The sequence below is a fragment of the Salminus brasiliensis genome, chromosome 8 (assembly GCF_030463535.1).
Source record: "Salminus brasiliensis chromosome 8, fSalBra1.hap2, whole genome shotgun sequence".
NCBI classification, from domain to species: Eukaryota; Metazoa; Chordata; class Actinopteri; order Characiformes; family Bryconidae; genus Salminus; species Salminus brasiliensis.
In genome coordinates, this window is record NC_132885.1 from 28,795,061 (window position 1) to 28,816,005 (window position 20,945).

The 20,945-nt window shown below is 39.9% G+C and overlaps 2 protein-coding genes across 2 annotated transcripts; both read right to left on the reverse strand.

Annotated features, from left to right (window-relative positions):
• Positions 1 to 359: 359 nt before the first annotated feature.
• Positions 360 to 16,229, reverse strand: LOC140561375 (cation channel sperm-associated protein 4-like). The gene is made up of 16 exons (XM_072686544.1): positions 16,072 to 16,229; positions 15,124 to 15,133; positions 11,452 to 11,592; positions 10,530 to 10,603; positions 9,488 to 9,644; positions 3,287 to 3,448; positions 3,057 to 3,116; positions 2,712 to 2,852; positions 2,402 to 2,503; positions 2,203 to 2,291; positions 1,897 to 2,026; positions 1,619 to 1,755; positions 1,275 to 1,413; positions 913 to 1,115; positions 625 to 787; positions 360 to 506 (listed from the first exon to the last, which is right to left on the reverse strand). The coding sequence occupies exons 1-16, from the start codon at positions 16,227 to 16,229 to the stop codon at positions 360 to 362; spliced, it is 2,013 nt and encodes a 670-aa protein (XP_072542645.1).
• Positions 16,230 to 17,301: 1,072 nt separating this feature from the next.
• On the reverse strand, positions 17,302 to 20,340 carry LOC140561376 (cation channel sperm-associated protein 4-like). Its single transcript, XM_072686545.1, has 11 exons — positions 20,230 to 20,340; positions 20,000 to 20,059; positions 19,655 to 19,795; positions 19,345 to 19,446; positions 19,145 to 19,233; positions 18,839 to 18,968; positions 18,561 to 18,697; positions 18,217 to 18,355; positions 17,855 to 18,057; positions 17,567 to 17,729; positions 17,302 to 17,448 (listed from the first exon to the last, which is right to left on the reverse strand). The coding sequence occupies exons 1-11, from the start codon at positions 20,338 to 20,340 to the stop codon at positions 17,302 to 17,304; spliced, it is 1,422 nt and encodes a 473-aa protein (XP_072542646.1).
• Between the last annotated feature and the right edge of the window lie 605 nt (positions 20,341 to 20,945).

Genomic DNA, 20,945 nt, shown 5'->3' on the forward strand with positions numbered 1-20,945 from the left:
GAGAGTTCAGAGATGAAAATCAGAGTCCTCTGCCAGCTTTCCCTGGCAGACACAGACTACTCGTTTGGGCCTGTCAGGTTTGTCTGGCAGGTTTAGCTGCCACCTGATTCAACTCATCAGATGGTGATCAGCTCACAGCTCAGCACCTCTCTTTACCAATGCATCCGAAACACGCAGCCACAGGTCAGACGACAAGACCTCGATGTCGGTAACTTACCTCTGACCCAAGGTGCTCTGTACCAAGTACACTTATAAGCAACCTTGTGTTTGAACGTGCTGTTTGTTATGGACAAACTGTGACTAGCACAGAAGTCCAATAACATCCCACCAAGGATCAATAGTCAATGCTTCAGCATGACTTAATTACTATGGGTCACGGACATTACTGAAGACTTGCTGCGCAACAGGGAATCGGTCACAGCTTCTCTGGCCAGCCTGCGAATCCCTTCCTGCACCAAACCTTCACCAAACACGTCAGTTGTTGTCCGTGAATCCAGAAGGTTGGCCTGAAACAGAGAAGAAAGCTCAGAGTAAATAGAAGTCTTATTTCTAGAGGAACAAGATACACTTCTCATCTGATTACGGTGCTTCAAGTGTTTGTGCTCAGTAACAGTATTTCTTCACCTCTTCCAGAGCGATGAAAGTGGACAGAATATCTCCAGCCTGGCCAGAGGCGATGTCATCACCCAACAAGTTGTCCGTCAAGGTGGTAGCCATCTCTTTTTCCCTCTGGGCCTGGAGCTCCCGCTCTTTATTGACGGGCAGGTTTCGGACCTCTTCCACAATCCTGGATGAACACATTTACAGTCAGAGCAGTTCATCATTCTACGGTCCAGGCGGACCTTTTCGTAATAGCCGTTGACAGACTGAAAGTAAAATAAGGTGTTTATCAGCTGTGCTGTTGAACCTTACTTTATCAACTTCTGACGAATCTCCTGGAACTCTTTCTCATTCCTGTCGATGGCTTCTCTTAACAGGACGAGATTCTCAAAGTTCTCCAGAGTCAGGTTCGTCAGGCAGCTGTCGTGCCACGGTGTCTGGCGCTGGGTCATGCTGGTTTTTGCGACCACTTCATCCACATGTACCAGATCCTTCTGGGATTCATCTTCTTCTGACTGTTATTAAGACAAAAGTTTTAGTTGGAATAAAATAAGAGGAAAATCATGACTTACATGCAGACAATATTAATATGTTCAGGTAGAGTAGGGGGTTAAACTGGGTATTTGCACGCTGTTGTTCTCAGGAGGTGAAGCTAGGATGTAAAGCAGGCTTACCTTAGTGGAATCCGTTTCCACAGCTAGTTCTTGATTGGTGATAATCACAGAACTAAAAAAGTTAAGGAAGATGAACCCACAGCTGAAGATGAAGATGAAGAAGTACACCAACGCAGCATAGCGAAGTGCTTCATCCACACTGAAATGGACAGAATATTAAATTAGACAAAACTGTCAGCAGAGTGGCTATAAAATATGAATCTTCACCAAATACAAACGTGCCAAAACAGATGGACGTACACTGAAGTTTACTGCACTCGCATATGTTCACCTAGTGTTCTCTTTCAGAACTGACACTTTTACTTATTTAGTTATAGTCAGAGATCCAGACAAGAGCTGCTTACCCCTTAAATCCATAGTAGATTTTAAACCAGCCATTCTGGGTGATGCAGATGAACAGAGTGTACAGGGCTGTAGGGAAGTCTCCAAAAGCAGATGGAACTTCATCCCCAAACAGCATCACTCCACACAGGCCAAACATCTAGAGCACAATCAATAACAGAGCATTTCAGACACAGCGTACAGCATTTCACCATGAACAAAACACAAGTACAGAGACCTTATCTTTTGGATCGTTTCTGAGATTTTATCATACAAATACGAATTGTGGAAGAGCACATACCACCATGAAGCACATGATGAGGATGAAGATGTTCAGCAGTGCAGACATGGAACGGGCGATGCTGTTGAGTGCTCTGGAAAATCCCTCGGAAAAAGCAAACAGCCTTACACTCCGAAAGAGTCGCAGCGTTCTGGAAAAGGAGAAAAGAAAGAAGCACAAATATTGAACAGTTACAAACTGTGAGCTCAGTCTGAACAGATACACCATCACTCTCCTCTTTTCCATCCTTTTATGAGGAACACTGATCTAGATGAAAAACCTGAGGAGTTTTAAAATGTGGGAACACGTCACTGTAATTTTCCTCACCTGATGATCCTATTTTGGCTTGGGGGCAAGAATCTGTACCCCACCATCAGACCCAGACTGACCAAGAAATCCAGGACATTCCACCCACTCTGCAGATACAGAAGAAATAATGATCAAATAAGACTTGATGAGACACAGCAACCTTCTACAAAGAAAATATGGATTAATAGAAGTAAACATTTTGAGAAAAAAACAGTACCATCCAGAAAATCCTGAAACCGTAGGTGAACTTGAGAACAATCTCTGAAATGAAAGCGGTGAAGATGATCCACTCCCAGATCAGGAATGCAGTCTCATGGTCCTGAAATTACAGTCAGAAAGAGAGTGGAGTTTAATATACAGGGTTTCTGAAAGTACACTCAAACACAAGTACCAGAAACATCACCTGTCCTACAAAACACACTGACAGAAGCACAGAACTGTACTGTAGGGTTAGTCAGTCAGTGGGAGAGGGAACATGATCGAACTGTCTGAAAATATCTGGTGACATCAAGATTTTGGGTTCTCACCTTGGCAATCCTCGAGTTGGTCTGGACGCTGATGATGATGCAGTTGAGGAGTGCAATGACCAGGATGAGGAACTGGACAATTGGGTGCTCCACAATATACTGGAACATTGCAGAGATGTAGTTTCCAATGTTGTACTCCGTCTACATGTGAGAAGAGAAGAGTGAGAATTATTAACATCTCAGAACTTTTGGTCAGGACTCAAAGGCCCAGTGAAGAGCCAAAGCTGGTCTTATAAAGGTCTTAGGATTTATAGTAGAGCAATTCCACAACTCAGCACATGATGGATTAAACCCAGTGACTCCTTATAGTTCATTACTGAAGTGAAACTCCTTTGTCTTTCTTACATTTTCGTGGAGCAGCTCCATGAAGCCCTCTCCTGGTTCCTCCACTTCCTCCATCACGGACTGTGGTTCCAAAGAGGTTTTAGATGTTTTCTGCCCCCAAAAAGACAGACATTCATTTAGACTCTATATCCATACACACATCTTACACAAAATGTATTTACCAAAAGCTCTGGAAAGAACCTGAAAAAACAGGTAAATGGAGAAGTTTAAGAGAACAGGTAAAAAAGAACCTGGTCCACCTTGAGCATGGCGAGGTGCTTCTGGTTCTGTCTGCTGGGAGACAGAAGGGCTTTCTCCTCTCTTACTTCCTCCTTCTTCTTCTTCTTTTGGTGATCGCTCATCTCTTCTGAGACTCGATCAGCTGCTGTCTGCTCCTTAAAAGCTCCGCCGCTCTGTTCGTTACCATGGAATCTCTCTCACTCTATGACGTCATAAACGTTCCACCATCAAACGTCACCCAGCCGACAAGCGCATCTGCTAGTTAGCGCATATGCTAGTCTAGTTGGGTCACGAGGACTGATCACATGTCGTTGATCTGAATACTAAGTGATTGTAAATGGACAGAATATTCATATATGATATTATCTAGTGGTCACTGATCAATAAAAATGAAGATTAAAATATTAGAATTATTAGAACAGAATATTTTTTATAGATATACTTATATTTATAGGCGGTTCACTGACAACTGTAAACATGGAGGATCAACTTCCGGTTGATAAAACCAACCCCTTTATTGCTGGAAGTGTTTCACTGAAGTCATTCTGAATTTGTGTTAACAGTTAACAATTTAGCTCCACTTTAAAGAAAAAATAATGAATATTGATGAAATATAAAGGTTTAGGTTGTGTTCGATACACTACCAGTATTGTGATATTACAGATTAGCATTACCTGAAGGAAATACAGAGCTTGCAAATAAGTAAATAAACCTTTCTGCAGCTTCTTTAAAAAAAAACTTGTCTAAAGAAAAATTTCATCAACGATGTGTTTAAAAATGAAAAAGAGGAAAATCCATAAACTAAAGATTTCATTGTTTTATAAATATAAGATATGTTACAGTCTGTTCCACATCAAACACACTGATATTTTTATCATATTTTATATTGGGAATTTACATCAACAAAAGTTACAAAATTTATATTTAGATTTCACATTTATACATTTTTATCATTATATTCCCCTCATAATAAGCACCTTCAGATATCAAACATGTCTGGGGGATTGACTGCTTATGGGGTAAGGGACGTTTATTAAATAATAAAGAAATATTTATTGAAAATTTTAAATTCATCAAGAATGTCGGACACGTGACCAGTAGAGGGCACTGATCTGCAGGTTTTTGGTAAAGACTGAAACTTACATTGTAGCCACATTAAAGTGAATACCACATTTAATGCCTGCTTATTTAATAATAAAATAATATTTAATATTTGTTATACTGCATAAATTCAATGAGTTAAGATGTGGACAGGTAATAATTTTAACACACTAAGCTACTAATCACAGGTAGGCCGGAGAGTGACAATCAGGAACTGCTGAATATTTACCTTTACATTTAAATACAGACAGTTCTGACACTCTAAGAAAGAGGAAAGATAGAAAATGAAGGCTTGTGCAGGTTTAAATATTTTCATATGTCAGATTTAATTACACAAAGTTTCATAAAGCATAAACAGAGATCAAAGAAAAACTTGAATGTAAGATCAGCGTTTGTTTTGCTGGATGTTAGAAAAGAGTTTTGGATGAAGCTTAAATACTCAAACAGAACAGGAAGTGAGAAACTGTGAATGGTAATTACTGGTACTGACCTGTGAGAATAGTCTCTCTATATTACAGTGAAATGAAGAGACCAGATTTACCAGTTTGCAGATGATTTACAGTACAGTAGTCTATAGTGCCCTTGTTTATGTGGAGGTGATATACGACCTACAGCGCCTATGAAAGTATTCAGTCCATTGGATGGTTTCCCCTTTTATTGCTTTCATGGTCAACATCATTTTATTTTTTTTGTCACAATAATTTACAAAAGAAATTAAATTAAATTTAGAAATGGAAGGAATATGGCACACGTAAATCTTTCTAGAGCAGGGCTGTCCTCACAAACTGAGTGACCGTGCAAGAAGGAGGCTAGAGAGGAAGGCCACCAAGACACCTATGACTGGCCGGCTCTAGGCAGATTTACACATGTGTCATATTCCATTTCTGAATGATGGATTTAACAGAACTCCAGGTGAAGTTCAGTGACTTGGAAATTGTTTTGTCTCCATTCCCTGACTCACACTCACCAATAACCATTTCTCGGAGCTGTGTGGAGTGTTCTTTCTTTAGTCTTCATGGTGTCTTCATTTGTAGGGAGGAATACTGATTAACCAGTGACTGGAGCTTCATTTCTATTTTCTTGTGCATCCAGTTAAAACTGGAGAAGGTGGTTTTGTAGAAAGCTAGTTTTTTTTAATCCGACACCCTACTTTCAGTCTGATGGCTTGGGGGAAGAAGTTATTGCAGAGTCTGGTCGTGTTGGACCTGATGCTGCGGTACCTTCTTCCTGATGGCAGGAGGGAGAACAGTCTGTGTGAAGGGTGGGTGGGGTCATCCACAATGGTGGTTGCTTTGCGGACGCAGCGGGCAGTGTAAATGCTAATAATAACTTACCTCAGCAGTGCTAATAATTATTTACCTCAGCATTGCAAATAATTATTTACCTCAGCATTGCAAATAATTATTTACCTCAGCATTGCAAATAATTATTTACCTCAGCATTGCTAATAATTATTTACCTAAGCAGTGCTAATAATTATTTACCTCAGCAGTGCTAATAATTATTTACCTCAGCATTGCTAATAATGATTTACCTAAGCAGTGCTAATAATTATTTACCTAAGCAGTGCTAATAATTATTTACCTCAGCAGTGCTAATAATTATTTACCTCAGCAGTGCTAATAATGATTTACCTAAGCAGTGCTAATAATTATTTACCTCAGCAGTGCTAATAATTATTTACCTCAGCAGTGCTAATAATTATTTACCTCAGCATTGCTAATAATTATTTACCTAAGCAGTGCTAATAATTATTTACCTCAGCATTGCTAATAATTATTTACCTCAGCATTGCTAATAATTATTTACCTCAGCATTGCTAATAATTATTTACCTCAGCAGTGCTAATAATTATTTACCTTAGCAGTGCTAATAATGATTTACCTAAGCAGTGCTAATAATTATTTACCTCAGCAGTGCTAATAATTATTTACCTCAGCATTGCTAATAATTATTTACCTAAGCAGTGCTAATAATTATTTACCTCAGCATTGCTAATAATTATTTACCTAAGCAGTGCTAATAATTATTTACCTTAGCAGTGCTAATAATTATTTACCTCAGCATTGCTAATAATTATTTACCTCAGCATTGCTAATAATTATTTACCTCAGCATTGCTAATAATTATTTACCTAAGCAGTGCTAATAATTATTTACCTCAGCATTGCTAATAATTATTTACCTTAGCAGTGCTAATAATTATTTACCTTAGCAGTGCTAATAATTATTTACCTCAGCATTGCTAATAATTATTTACCTCAGCAGAGCAAATAATTATTTACCTCAGCATTGCTAATAGTTATTTACCTCAGCAGTGCTAATAATTATTTACCTCAGCATTGCTAATAATTATTTACCTCAGCAGTGCTAATAATTATTTACCTTAGCAGTGCTAATAATTATTTACCTCAGCATTGCTAATAATTATTTACCTCAGCATTGCTAATAATAATTTACCTCAGCAGAGCAAATTATTATTTACCTCAGCATTGCTAATAGTTATTTACCTCAGCAGTGCTAATAATTATTTACCTCAGCATTGCTAATAACAATTTACCTCAATATTGCTAATAATAATTTACCTCAGAGTCTGCATAATAATTTACCTCAGCATTGCTAAAAATGATTTACCTCAGCATTGCTAATAATTTACCTCAGAAGTGCTAATAATGATTTACCTCAGCAGTGCTAATAACTATTTACCTCAGCAGTGCTAATAACTATTTACCTCAGCAGTGCTAATAATTATTGAACTCAGCAGTGCTAATAATTATTGAACTCAGCACTCAGCAGTGCTAATAATAATTTACCTCAGCACTCGGCTAGTGCTAATAATAATTTACCTCAGCACTCGGCTAGTGCTAATAATAATTTAATCTCAGCAGTGCTAATAATAATTTACCTCAGCACACAGCAGTCCTAATAATAATTTCATCTCAGCATTGCTAATAATAATTTCATCTCAGCAGTGCTAATAATAATTTACCTCAGCAGTGCAAATAGTAATTTCATCTCAGCATTGCTAATAATAGTTTACCTCAGAGTATGCATAATAATTTACCTCAGAGTCTGCATAATAATTTACGTCAGCACTACTAATAATTATTTACCTCAGCAGCGCTAATAATTATTTACCTCAGAGTCTGCATAATAATTTACCTCAGCAGTACTAATAATTATTTACCTCAGCATTGCTAATAATTATTTACCTCAGCACTCATCAGTTCTAATAATTATTTACCTCAGCATTGCTAATAATAATTTACCTCAGTAGTGCTAATAATAATTTACCTCAGCAGTGCTAATAATTATTTACCTCAGCAGTGCTAATAATAATTTCATCTCAGCAGTGCTAATAATAATTTACCTCAGAGTCTGCATAATAATTTACCTCAGCAGTACTAATAATTATTTACCTCAGCAGTGCTAATAATAATTTACCTCAGCAGTACTAATAATTATTTACCTCAGCAGTGCTAATAATTATTTACCTCAGAGTCTGCATAATAATTTACCTCAGCAGTACTAATAATTATTTACCTCAGCAGTGCTAATAATTATTTACCTCAGCAGTGCTAATAATAATTCCATCTCAGCATTGCTAATAATAATTTACCTCAATATTGCTAATAATAATTTACCTCAGTAGTGCTAATAATAATTTATCTCAGCAGTGCTAATAATTATTTATCTCAGTAGTGCTAATAATTATTTACCTCTGCATTGCTAATAATTATTTACCTCAGCAGTGCTAATAATAATTTACCTCAGCAGTGCTAATAATAATTTATCTCAGTATTGCTAATAATTATTTACCTCAGCAGTGCTAATAATAATTTACCTCAGCAGTGCTAATAATTATTTATCTCAGCAGTGCTAATAATAAGTTTAAAATTAAACTATTCCACAGTCTCACTCACTCACCTCCAAACTAACCAAAATAAAGAAAAAACACACAGGATAAATTAGATTTTTGTAAATTACATAATTTATATAATGTGGGTCTACAAAAAGCATTAAAGTAATGAAGTTATGGGTGGAGCACAGGCCGTTAATATGAGTGCAGACAAGAGAACAGAGCCAACCCCTACTGTACAAATCCTACACAGAGTGAGTGGAGACTGTAGAAGCTAAACATTACATTAAATGAATGAAAAAACACCCAAAACCCCAATTAATATAACATTAGTGCTAACTCATCATCTACTGAGGGACAAGTTCATGAAATATCACTTCTAATTTTCTTATTAATAATACATTTCAGTAAGTAGTTTCACCAAGCTGCCCTGAAACCATCAACATAGCTAACAGTAAGTTAGCTAGCTAGTGCTAGCTTCATAGCCGTCTTCTCTGAAGTAACTTCATGTTATTCAGTATTTTTGAGTTTGATTATAACTTCACTAGCTAAGTAAACTGTCCATAATGCAGTTTATTACATTTATGACCATGTATCTCATATTTAGCACATAACACAATATTTGACCCTCTTTAAAACGTTAGCTGGTTAATTCTGAATATTCAGCTAGCTCGCTAACATGCTAGCTTATTAGCGACTAGCTACGCGTTTTACAAAGTCTCAGCTAGCTAGCTGATACCAAATTAAGCAAACAAGATAGAAAAGGCGGTTATCAAATATATTTATTTTGAACAATATTTACACTTATATCCACAGTAATCTTACAATATCCACACACCCCAGCGTTGTCACAAAGTGCAGTAATGACGAGGCTGTGTAGTTTTTTTCTTTTAACTGTTTATCTGAACATCAATCTTCTTTCCATCAGGTCAAATTCCACCTATTTCTCCTTCCTCGCCCTTCTCTTTCCATCCTCGACTGCTTAACCTCTCTCCATCATCTTTCTGCTGCATCTCTATCTCTATATCTATCTCTCACTATTCATCTTTTAGACCAGTTGCCAGATGTCCACCTCTGTCCTTCTGTTTTTAACAGGAATATAAAATAAAAGGTTGATAGAAAACAGAAGGTTGGCCTGAAACAGAGAAGAAAGCTCAGAGTAAATAGAAGTCTTATTTCTAGAGGAACAAGATACACTTCTCATCTGATTACAGTGCTTCAAGTGTTTGTGCTAAGTAACAGTATTTCTTCACCTCTTCCAGAGCGATGAAAGTAGACAGAATATCATGGCCAGAGGCGATGTCATCACCCAACAAGTTGTCCGTCAAGGTGGTGGCCATCTCTTTCTCCGTCTGGGCCTGGAGCTCCCGCTCTTTATTGATGGGCAGGTTTCGGACCTCATCCACAATCCTGGATGAACACATTTACAGTCAGAGCAGTGCATCATTCTACGGTCCAGGCGGACCTTTTCATAATAGCCGTTGACAGACTGAAAGTAAAATAAGGTGTTTATTAGCTGTGCTGTTGACCCATACTTCATCAACTTCTGGCGAATCTCCTGGAACTCATTCCGGTCAATGGCCAAACTTAACAGGACCAGATTTTGTCAAAAGTCAGGTTCGTGAGACACCTGTCATGAGACTGTGTCTGGCGCTGGGTCATGCTGGTTTATGCGACTATTTCCTCCACATGTACCAGATCCTTCTGGGATTCATCTTCTTCTGACTGTTATTGTGACAAAAATAATTCAGTTTGAATAAATATAGAGAAAGAAAAATGACTTATATGCAGACAATATTAATATGTTCATCTTGCGTATCTTTAAGTAGGGGGTTAAACTGGGTATTTGCACACTGTTGTTCTCAGGAGGTGAAGCTAGGATGTAAAGCAGGCTTACCTTAGTGGAATCTGCTTCCACAGCTAGTTCTTGATTCATGATAATCACAGAACTAAAAATGTTCAGGAAGATGAACCCACAACTGAAGATGAAGAAGTACACCAATGCAGCATAGCGAAGAGCTTCATCCACACTGAAATGGACAGAATATTAAATTAGACAAAACTGTCAGTAGAGCGGCTATAAAATATGACTCTTCACCAAATACAAACGTGCCAAAACAGATGGACGTACACTGAAGTTTACTGCACTCACATATGTTCACCTAGTGTTCTCTTTCAGAACTGACACTTTTACTCATTTAGTTAAAGTCAGAGATCCAGACAAGAGCTGCTTACCCCTTAAAACCATAGTAGATTTTAAACCAGCCATGGGTGATGCAGATGAACAGAGTGTACAGGGCTGTAGGGAAGTCTCCAAAAGCAAATGGAACATCATCCTCAAACAGCATCACTCCACACAGGCCAAACATCTAGAGCACATTTAAAGACAAAGCTGTTCACACACAGCGTAGAGCATTACACCATGCCCAAGAGAAGGAGCGGGAGATGCTGTTGAGTGCTCTGGAAAATCCCTAGAAGAAAGCAAACAGCCTGACACGCCGAAAGAGTCGCAGCATTCTGGAAAAGGAGAAAAGAAAGAAGCACAAATATTGAACAGTTAAGAATTGTAAACTCGGTCTAAACAGATACATCATCACTCTCCTCTTGTCCATTTCTTTATGAGGACCATTGATCTAGATGAAAAACCTGATGAGATCTTAAAATGTGGGAACACGTCACTGTAATTTTCCTCACCTGATGACCCTATTTTGGCTTGGGGGCAAGAATCTGTACCCTTGATCAATCTAAGAGCCAGATTGATCAAGAAATCCAGGACATTCCACCCGCTCTGCAGATACAGAAGAAGTAAAGATCAAATAAGACTTGATGAGACACAGCAACCTTCTACAAGGAAAATATGGATTAATAGGAGTAAACATTTTGAGGAGGTTCCAGGAGAAAACTGTAAAAAACAATGCCACCAAAAAAATACTGAAACCGCAGGTCAATTTGAGAACAATCTCTGAAATAAAAGCGGTGAAGATGATCCGCTCCCAGATCAGGAATGCAGTCTCATGGTCCTGAAATTACAGTGAGAAAGAGAGTGGAGTTTAATATACAGGGTTTCTGAAAGTCTCAGAAACATCACCCGTCATCACCTACAAAACACACTGATAGAAGCACAGAGCTGTGCTGTAGAGTTAGTCAATCAGTGGGAGAGGCAACATGATCGGACTGTCTGAAAATATCTGGTGGCGTTAAGATTTAGTGTTCTCACCTTGGCAATTCTTGAGATGGTCTTGGCGCTGATGATGACACAGTTAACCAGAGCAATGACCATGATGAGGAACTGGAGAATGGGATGCTCCACAATATACTGGAACATTGCAGTGAGGTAGTTTCCAATGCTGTACTCAGTCTACATGTGAGAAGAGAAGAGTGAGCATTAATTACAAGCCACCTCAGGTTCTCATGCTAGGAGACAGAAGGGCTTTCTCCTCTCTTTCTTCTTCCTTCTTCCTCTGATGATCGGTCATCTCTTCTAACGGAGCGGTTAAAGAAGCTCCTCCATCAGAAACACGTCTGTCTGAGACTCGATCAGCTGCTGTCTGCTCCTTAAAAGCTCCACCGCTCGGTTCATGATGTTGATCTAGATAGAGAAGTAACTGCAAGGTGACAAAAATTAAATAATTTAAAAATATATAAAACTATACAGCTCTGTGCAGATGTTTTAGATATCTGTGATAATTAAGAGTTAAAAAGCGGCTTTTCTGAGCAAGTGTTTATTTCCTCAGTAAAACATTAATATTAAAATAAATACTAATAACATTCCTATAGAAAGTTGTGGTTTTTCATCACTGTGTTCATTAAATCATCTCCAAAGTTCTCCTCATGGGAGTGTAGTATTATTTATAGTTATCATCCAATACAGGGCGTTTCTAGACTAGTTTTACCTCTGCTTGTCTAATCATTTTACTAGTTAATAAGAAGAAGAAGATTATTATACTAGTAATATTGCTGTCACTCACATGTATGAACTATTCTCTTTGCTGAATAAAACTACATGTGAAATAGTGATGTCATCTTTGCATCATCAGCTCATGTTAGTTGGAGAAGCCAGGCTTTTTAATGAGGAGGTTACTGCTATATTGGCGAGCTCGCGACGCTCATTTTACAAGCTTGTGTTATCAGAGCCTCTTTCACTAGCTAGCAGAAATACAGCCTATGCTAACGCTACTGATGCCTTTTCTTTACTGTTCTCATGTGTGTGTTGGTAAGTTATCCGCTTATAAAAGGCCTTAACTAAAGCACACACAGCTCTGAGCTGCATTACCTTGTCTGTTGAGTGTCTGACAGCATTAGCTGCTCAAGCTTTTGAACAGACTCTGGGGCATGATGGGCATTATTGCACTGCTGCCACCTACTGGCTGAGTAGATCACTGCAGGATGGAAGTGGTGTACAGGTGCTCCTAATAAAGCTGAAGTACGATTTACATTTTTTTACTCAAGTATAAAAGTACAAAATGCTACAAAATGGACTGAAGTCTTGTGCTGTTTGTGTTTGTGTTACTCGGCCAATGTCTGTAGGTCTGGTTGGACACTCTGCATTACTGGCTTTTTAACCCAATAGAGCCACATCAGCACATCAGCCTCACTGAACACACAGTCAGTTCATGCCAGCCTACAGAACACATGAGGGGCAGAGTTGTACTGTGTGTGAGCTGCAGATGTATTTCCTGCACTTGATGCAGGTAGACTGAGTCTTTCTGCTGCTACAGACGTACACCACATGCACAGCATCTTACACCTACTTCAGGTTCTGCAGATGGTTGTTCTGAGGGTTGGGCTGAGAGGGCACCAGCATCCTCCTCCTGAATCAACAAAAATGTGATCTTCAAATTCTGAAAGATCGTTCTCTTCATCATCTCCCCAAACGTCTTTCTCTTAAAAAGTGATTTCCAAGCCCCTTTAAGCAGAGACTCTTCTCTCCATCTTGATCAGCTGTGATGCAGAGCAATACTGGCAAATCTGTTCACTTATCCATCCTAATTTGCAGGTAGGATAGAAAGCTTTCCACAAGACAGAGACTAAAATGTGCAGGAATGTTGGAGCAGACATAAACTGGACAAGAACTGAATGGCTCACAACTTGTTTTTGCTTAATCCAGAAAAAAACATAGGTTTTACTAATTGATCCAAATATGAATAAATCCAAAAATTGCAAATATTACTGTAAAATTAAATGGATTCTCAGTCATAACCAGCAGCACTGTAAAAAACCCAGGAGTTGTTTTGACTCTGGCTTCTCATTTGATGCACACATCTGTTACATAGTTAAAATGGCCTTCTTCCACCTACGTAATATTGCCAATCTGCGTAATGTACTCTCCTTACATGACACAGAGAAGCTGTGTCCTATTCTCTCGTCCCTGCACTGGTTACCAGTTAAATTCTGCATTGATTATAAAATAAATGTTTTGGCCCCACAATACTCAATACGGGACTCAGATAATCCATTAATGCACTGTACTGTTATCCTTGCTGATGGAGCTTGTAAGAATACTAACACATTTGGACTGTACAGCTCTCTGTTCACAGGTCCCTGATCAGTGCTGCAGTCTCTCTAATCTACTTCCTTTACAGGCTGCACATCAGTCTATTCAAACTCCTAAACACATCATCATTTTCTCCTTTGTTTTCTCTCCCCTGTGTGCTGAACTGCCCTCTGCTGTCTGCTTGCTGCTGATCCGAGTCCATTTGTGGTCGGTTGCCCTTGCCTACACTTTGGATCCTGTCCCCCTATATTACCCCCCAAATTTGAATTGAATTGACAGGTTTTCAGTGCTTGAAATGTAACCACATGCAAACACACACACACACACACACCAGGCTATGTAGAAGAAGGACAGAGTGTAAAAAAAAAAAAGTAAAAGAGAAAAAAGTGATTTTTTTTTTTTAATGCTCCTTTTGAGTTTTCGATTTACACACATAATAACAGTCTAGATTTCAGGTCTTATTTTAGAATTCAGTTCTTTTTACTATGACTCGTGAGCACAATTGGCCGTGCTCTTTCCTCTTATCACTCCTAAGTGATGTTGGCAGGCATAGTTCTGTTAGCTGGTGCAGTGGAGCTGCGGTTCAGCATGTTTGCGGGGGCTGGCTTCGCATGTATTGTTGGAGACATGGGTTAAGTACCCTCCGAGTGTCAGGAGCATTTCTAGGAGCTACAAACGTGTGGGTTAATTGGCAGAACCAGAATGGGAGAAACAATAGCTAGCGTGCACAACTGACTAACATTTATGAAGGCACTGTTTCCTGAAAACAGGGAGACATAAATCAACCCTCAGGAAAGCCTGTGCTTTTTCTTAATTCTAAATTCTACACACGTACTAAGACTTCTACTGTAAACACATGTAGACCACATAACGTACACGGCCATAATTAATGTGGAGGTATAAGTGACATTTAGCAGACTTCATGACAACAGTTTACCTGAGACAGAAGTTGCTGTTAGAACAAGGGTGTCCAATCCTGACCCTGATGAGTTTATCTCCAGTCCTAATCTAACACACCAGAAACAGGTCATGAAGACCTTCAGGGGTATCAGAGTATTAGAACCATGTGTTGGATATGAACTCTCATAGATCTCCAGAACTGAGCACCACTGTGTCTAAACATGGTTAGAGAGGATTTTGGAGGAGCTTGTGACACTTTCCACCTTTCTCACAGAGTGCAGTAATGACAAGGCTTTGTAGTTTTTTCTTTTCACTGTTTATTTGTACTATTCTCTTCTTTACACCAAATTCCTCTAATTTCTCCTTCCTCACCCTTCCCTTTCCATCCTCGCCTGCTCAACCTCTCTCCATCACCTGATCACCATCATCTTTCTGCTGCGTCTCTCTCTCTCTCTCGCTATGTTCTTCATCTTTCACACCAGCTGCCAGATGTACCTCTGTCCTCCTGTTTATAACAGGGCATAAAATAAAGACACAGAATATTAATGAAGAAATGATGAGCTCCATACAGCTGCTATCAGTGATCATTTTAGACCCACTGGTCTGTAATTAGTTTACCAGGCTCTTTTCAATTTCCTGACAATATAAACAACTGGCTATTTCTTAATATTAATATATTTTTATTTCTTAATAAAATATTTCAGAATACAATACAGATTTTTAAAAATGTCTTTAAAAAGTATTACTTACCAGTTCTTTGATTGAAGGTCATTCAAAGAGACACCAGTTTAAAAAAATGAACAAATAAAAGTACAGATAGAAAAAAGTAAAAAGAAACAAAACATAGAAGATAAAACCCCCCAGTGAGCAAGCCAAAGGCGACAGTGGCAAGGAAAAAACTCCCTCAAAGCTGGAGGAAGAAACCTTGGGAGGAACCAAGACTCACAAGGGGAGACCCATCCTCCTCTGATCAAAACCAGTTAGAAATTAATAAACCAGGTCTCAAGCAGCTGTTATCTCCATGGCACTAGTGGCCTTCAGATCTTCACCCTGAAAAAAAATCACCAGAACAACTTTGTATTAAAATCTCAACAATAAAGAATCAAAAACCTAAACTGACTCCAAAAAGATCATTAAACATCTCCAGCTGATTCAAACACGGCTGCAGGAGTTTAAATCAGAGCCAAGAGAAATAAAAAAAACACAAACTTACCTCATCTTACCGCTGGACTTTACTTAATGTTACCTAACAACCAGTTTCACCCAGAAGATGTTGTGGAATGCCTAATCGTCTTTTTTCATATTCTTATCCACTTCATTCAGCTCAGGGCCTGCAGTGGCAATGGGGGAAGCACAGAAACCCAGGCATCCCTGTCTCCAGCATCCCAAGGCGCTCCCAGGCCAGCCAGGAGATATAATACTTCCAGCAAGTCCAAGGTTTACCTCGGGGTCTCCTCCCAGCTGGCTGTGCCCAGTACATCTCCAACAGGAGGCAACTGGGGGGACATCCTTATCAGACGCCCCAACAACCTCAGCTGGCTCCTCTCAATGAGAAGGAGCAGCGGCTCTACTCTGAGACTCTCCCAGATAACAGAGGACATAACCTCATTTCAACCGCTTGTGTCCGTGACCAGGGTGGGGATGTAGTTCAGCTGGTAAATTGAGAGCTTTCCGAGGTCCATGCAAGAGCTTTCAGCAATTCCAGGCGAATCTCATCCACTCTAGTGCCTTGTCACTGTGAAGCTTTTTCACTACATCAGTGACTTTGGCCACAGACGAATTCTGCCTCCCTGGAAGTCTCCAGCTCAACCTTCAGGGTAGAAGGCATGTTCCTCGGCTTTAGGAGCTTCTCAAAGTGTTCCTTCTGGTGCCCAACAATATCCTCAGCTGAGTTCAGAGCTTCATCACCCTTATTGAGCACAGTTTGGGCAATGTCCCTCCTCCCCCTTCTGAGTTGTTGGAGCCTTTTCCAGAACATCTTTGAAGACACCTGAAAATCAGTCTCCATTAACTCTACAGACTCCTCACATGCCCTGGATTTCGCTTCTGCCACTGCCAAAGCTGCTACCTTATTTACTTGTCTGTGCCAATCAGCGGAATCAAGAGTGCCCCGATTCTCCTTCTTCCGCTTGACAGCCTCCCTCACTGCTGGTGTTCACCAACAGGTTCTTTGGTTGCCATCATAACAGGCACGGACAAGGTTTTGGCAACAGCTATGAACAGTTGCTTCCACAACTGAGGTCTTCAACAAGGTCAATTCTGAATCAGTGTCTCCAACCTCCTCCAGAACATGTGAGAAGCTCCCTTGGAGATGAGAGTTCGGAGATGAAAATCAGAGTCCTCTGCCAGCTTTCCCTGGCAGACACAGACTACTCGTTTGGGCCTGTCAGGTTTGTCTGGCAGGTTTAGCTGCCACCTGATTCAACTCATCAGATGGTGATCAGCTCACAGCTCAGCACCTCTCTTTACCAATGCATCCGAAACACGCAGCCACAGGTCAGACGACAAGACCTCAATGTCGGTAACTTACCTCTGACCCAAGGTGCTCTTGTACCAAGTACACTTATAAGCAACCTTGTGTTTGAACGTGCTGTTTGTTATGGACAAACTGTGACTAGCACAGAAGTCCAATAACATCCCACCAAGGATCAATAGTCAATGCTTCAGCATGACTTAATTACTATGGGTCACGGACATTACTGAAGACTTGCTGCGCAACAGGGAATCGGTCACAGCTTCTCTGGCCAGCCTGCGAATCCCTTCCTGCACCAAACCTTCACCAAACACGTCAGTTGTTGTCCGTGAATCCAGAAGGTTGGCCTGAAACAGAGAAGAAAGCTCAGAGTAAATAGAAGTCTTATTTCTAGAGGAACAAGATACACTTCTCATCTGATTACGGTGCTTCAAGTGTTTGTGCTCAGTAACAGTATTTCTTCACCTCTTCCAGAGCGATGAAAGTGGACAGAATATCTCCAGCCTGGCCAGAGGCGATGTCATCACCCAACAAGTTGTCCGTCAAGGTGGTAGCCATCTCTTTTTCCCTCTGGGCCTGGAGCTCCCGCTCTTTATTGACGGGCAGGTTTCGGACCTCTTCCACAATCCTGGATGAACACATTTACAGTCAGAGCAGTTCATCATTCTACGGTCCAGGCGGACCTTTTCATAATAGCCGTTGACAGACTGAAAGTAAAATAAGGTGTTTATCAGCTGTGCTGTTGAACCTTACTTTATCAACTTCTGACGAATCTCCTGGAACTCTTTCTCATTCCTGTCGATGGCTTCTCTTAACAGGACGAGATTCTCAAAGTTCTCCAGAGTCAGGTTCGTCAGGCAGCTGTCGTGCCACGGTGTCTGGCGCTGGGTCATGCTGGTTTTTGCGACCACTTCATCCACATGTACCAGATCCTTCTGGGATTCATCTTCTTCTGACTGTTATTAAGACAAAAGTTTTAGTTGGAATAAAATAAGAGGAAAATCATGACTTACATGCAGACAATATTAATATGTTCAGGTAGAGTAGGGGGTTAAACTGGGTATTTGCACGCTGTTGTTCTCAGGAGGTGAAGCTAGGATGTAAAGCAGGCTTACCTTAGTGGAATCCGTTTCCACAGCTAGTTCTTGATTGGTGATAATCACAGAACTAAAAAAGTTAAGGAAGATGAACCCACAGCTGAAGATGAAGATGAAGAAGTACACCAACGCAGCATAGCGAAGTGCTTCATCCACACTGAAATGGACAGAATATTAAATTAGACAAAACTGTCAGTAGAGTGGCTATAAAATATGAATCTTCACCAAATACAAACGTGCCAAAACAGATGGACGTACACTGAAGTTTACTGCACTCGCATATGTTCACCTAGTGTTGTGTTTCAGAACTGACACTTTTACTTATTTAGTTATAGTCAGAGATCCAGACAAGAGCTGCTTACCCCTTAAATCCATAGTAGATTTTAAACCAGCCATTCTGGGTGATGCAGATGAACAGAGTGTACAGGGCTGTAGGGAAGTCTCCAAAAGCCGATGGAACTTCATCCCCAAACAGCATCACTCCACACAGGCCAAACATCTAGAGCACAATCAATAACAGAGCATTTCAGACACAGCGTACAGCATTTCACCATGAACAAAACACAAGTACAGAGACCTTATCTTTTGGATCGTTTCTGAGATTTTATCATACAAATACGAATTGTGGAAGAGCACATACCACCATGAAGCACATGATGAGGATGAAGATGTTCAGCAGTGCAGACATGGAACGGGCGATGCTGTTGAGTGCTCTGGAAAATCCCTCGGAAAAAGCAAACAGCCTTACACTCCGAAAGAGTCGCAGCGTTCTGGAAAAGGAGAAAAGAAAGAAGCACAAATATTGAACAGTTACAAACTGTGAGCTCAGTCTGAACAGATACACCATCACTCTCCTCTTTTCCATCCTTTTATGAGGAACACTGATCTAGATGAAAAACCTGAGGAGTTTTAAAATGTGGGAACACGTCACTGTAATTTTCCTCACCTGATGATCCTATTTTGGCTTGGGGGCAAGAATCTGTACCCCACCATCAGACCCAGACTGACCAAGAAATCCAGGACATTCCACCCACTCTGCAGATACAGAAGAAATAATGATCAAATAAGACTTGATGAGACACAGCAACCTTCTACAAGGAAAATATGGATTAATAGAAGTAAACATTTTGAGAAAAAAAACAGTACCATCCAGAAAATCCTGAAACCGTAGGTGAACTTGAGAACAATCTCTGAAATGAAAGCGGTGAAGATGATCCACTCCCAGATCAGGAATGCAGTCTCATGGTCCTGAAATTACAGTCAGAAAGAGAGTGGAGTTTAATATACAGGGTTTCTGAAAGTACACTCAAACACAAGTACCAGAAACATCACCTGTCCTACAAAACACACTGACAGAAGCACAGAACTGTACTGTAGGGTTAGTCAGTCAGTGGGAGAGGGAACATGATCGAACTGTCTGAAAATATCTGGTGACTTCAAGATTTAGGGTTCTCACCTTGGCAATCCTCGAGTTGGTCTGGACGCTGATGATGATGCAGTTGAGGAGTGCAATGACCAGGATGAGGAACTGGACAATTGGGTGCTCCACAATATACTGGAACATTGCAGAGATGTAGTTTCCAATGTTGTACTCCGTCTACATGTGAGAAGAGAAGAGTGAGAATTATTAACATCTCAGAACTTTTGGTCAGGACTCAAAGGCCCAGTGAAGAGCCAAAGCTGGTCTTATAAAGGTCTTAGGATTTATAGTAGAGCAATTCCACAACTCAGGACATGATGGATTAAACCCAGTGACTCCTTATAGTTCATTACTGAAGTGAAACTCCTTTGTCTTTCTTACATTTTCGTGGAGCAGCTCCATGAAGCCCTCTCCTGGTTCCTCCACTTCCTCCATCACGGACTGTGGTTCCAAAGAGGTTTTAGATGTTTTCTGCCCCCAAAAAGACAGACATTCATTTAGACTCTATATCCATACACACATCTTACACAAAATGTATTTACCAAAAGCTCTGGAAAGAACCTGAAAAAACAGGTAAATGGAGAAGTTTAAGAGAACAGGTAAAAAAGAACCTGGTCCACCTTGAGCATGGCGAGGTGCTTCTGGTTCTGTCTGCTGGGAGACAGAAGGGCTTTCTCCTCTCTTACTTCCTCCTTCTTCTTCTTCTTTTGGCGATCGCTCATCTCTTCTGAGACTCGATCAGCTGCTGTCTGCTCCTTAAAAGCTCCGCCGCTCTGTTCGTTACCATGGAATCTCTCTCACTCTATGACGTCATAAACGTTCCACCATCAAACGTCACCCAGCCGACAAGCGCATCTGCTAGTTAGCGCATATGCTAGTCTAGTTGGGTCACGAGGACTGATCACATGTCGTTGATCTGAATACTAAGTGATTGTAAATGGACAGAATATTCATATATGATATTATCTAGTGGTCACTGATCAATAAAAATGAAGATTAAAATATTAGAATTATTAGAACAGAATATTTTTTATAGATATACTTATATTTATAGGCGGTTCACTGACAACTGTAAACATGGAGGATCAACTTCCGGTTGATAAAACCAACCCCTTTATTGCTGGAAGTGTTTCACTGAAGTCATTCTGAATTTGTGTTAACAGACAATTTAGCTCCACTTTAAAGAAAAAATAATGAATATTGATGAAATATAAAGGTTTAGGTTGTGTTCGATACACTACCCGTATTGTGATATTACAGATTAGCATTACCTGAAGGAAATACAGAGCTTGCAAATAAGTAAATAAACTTTTCTGCAGCTTCTTTA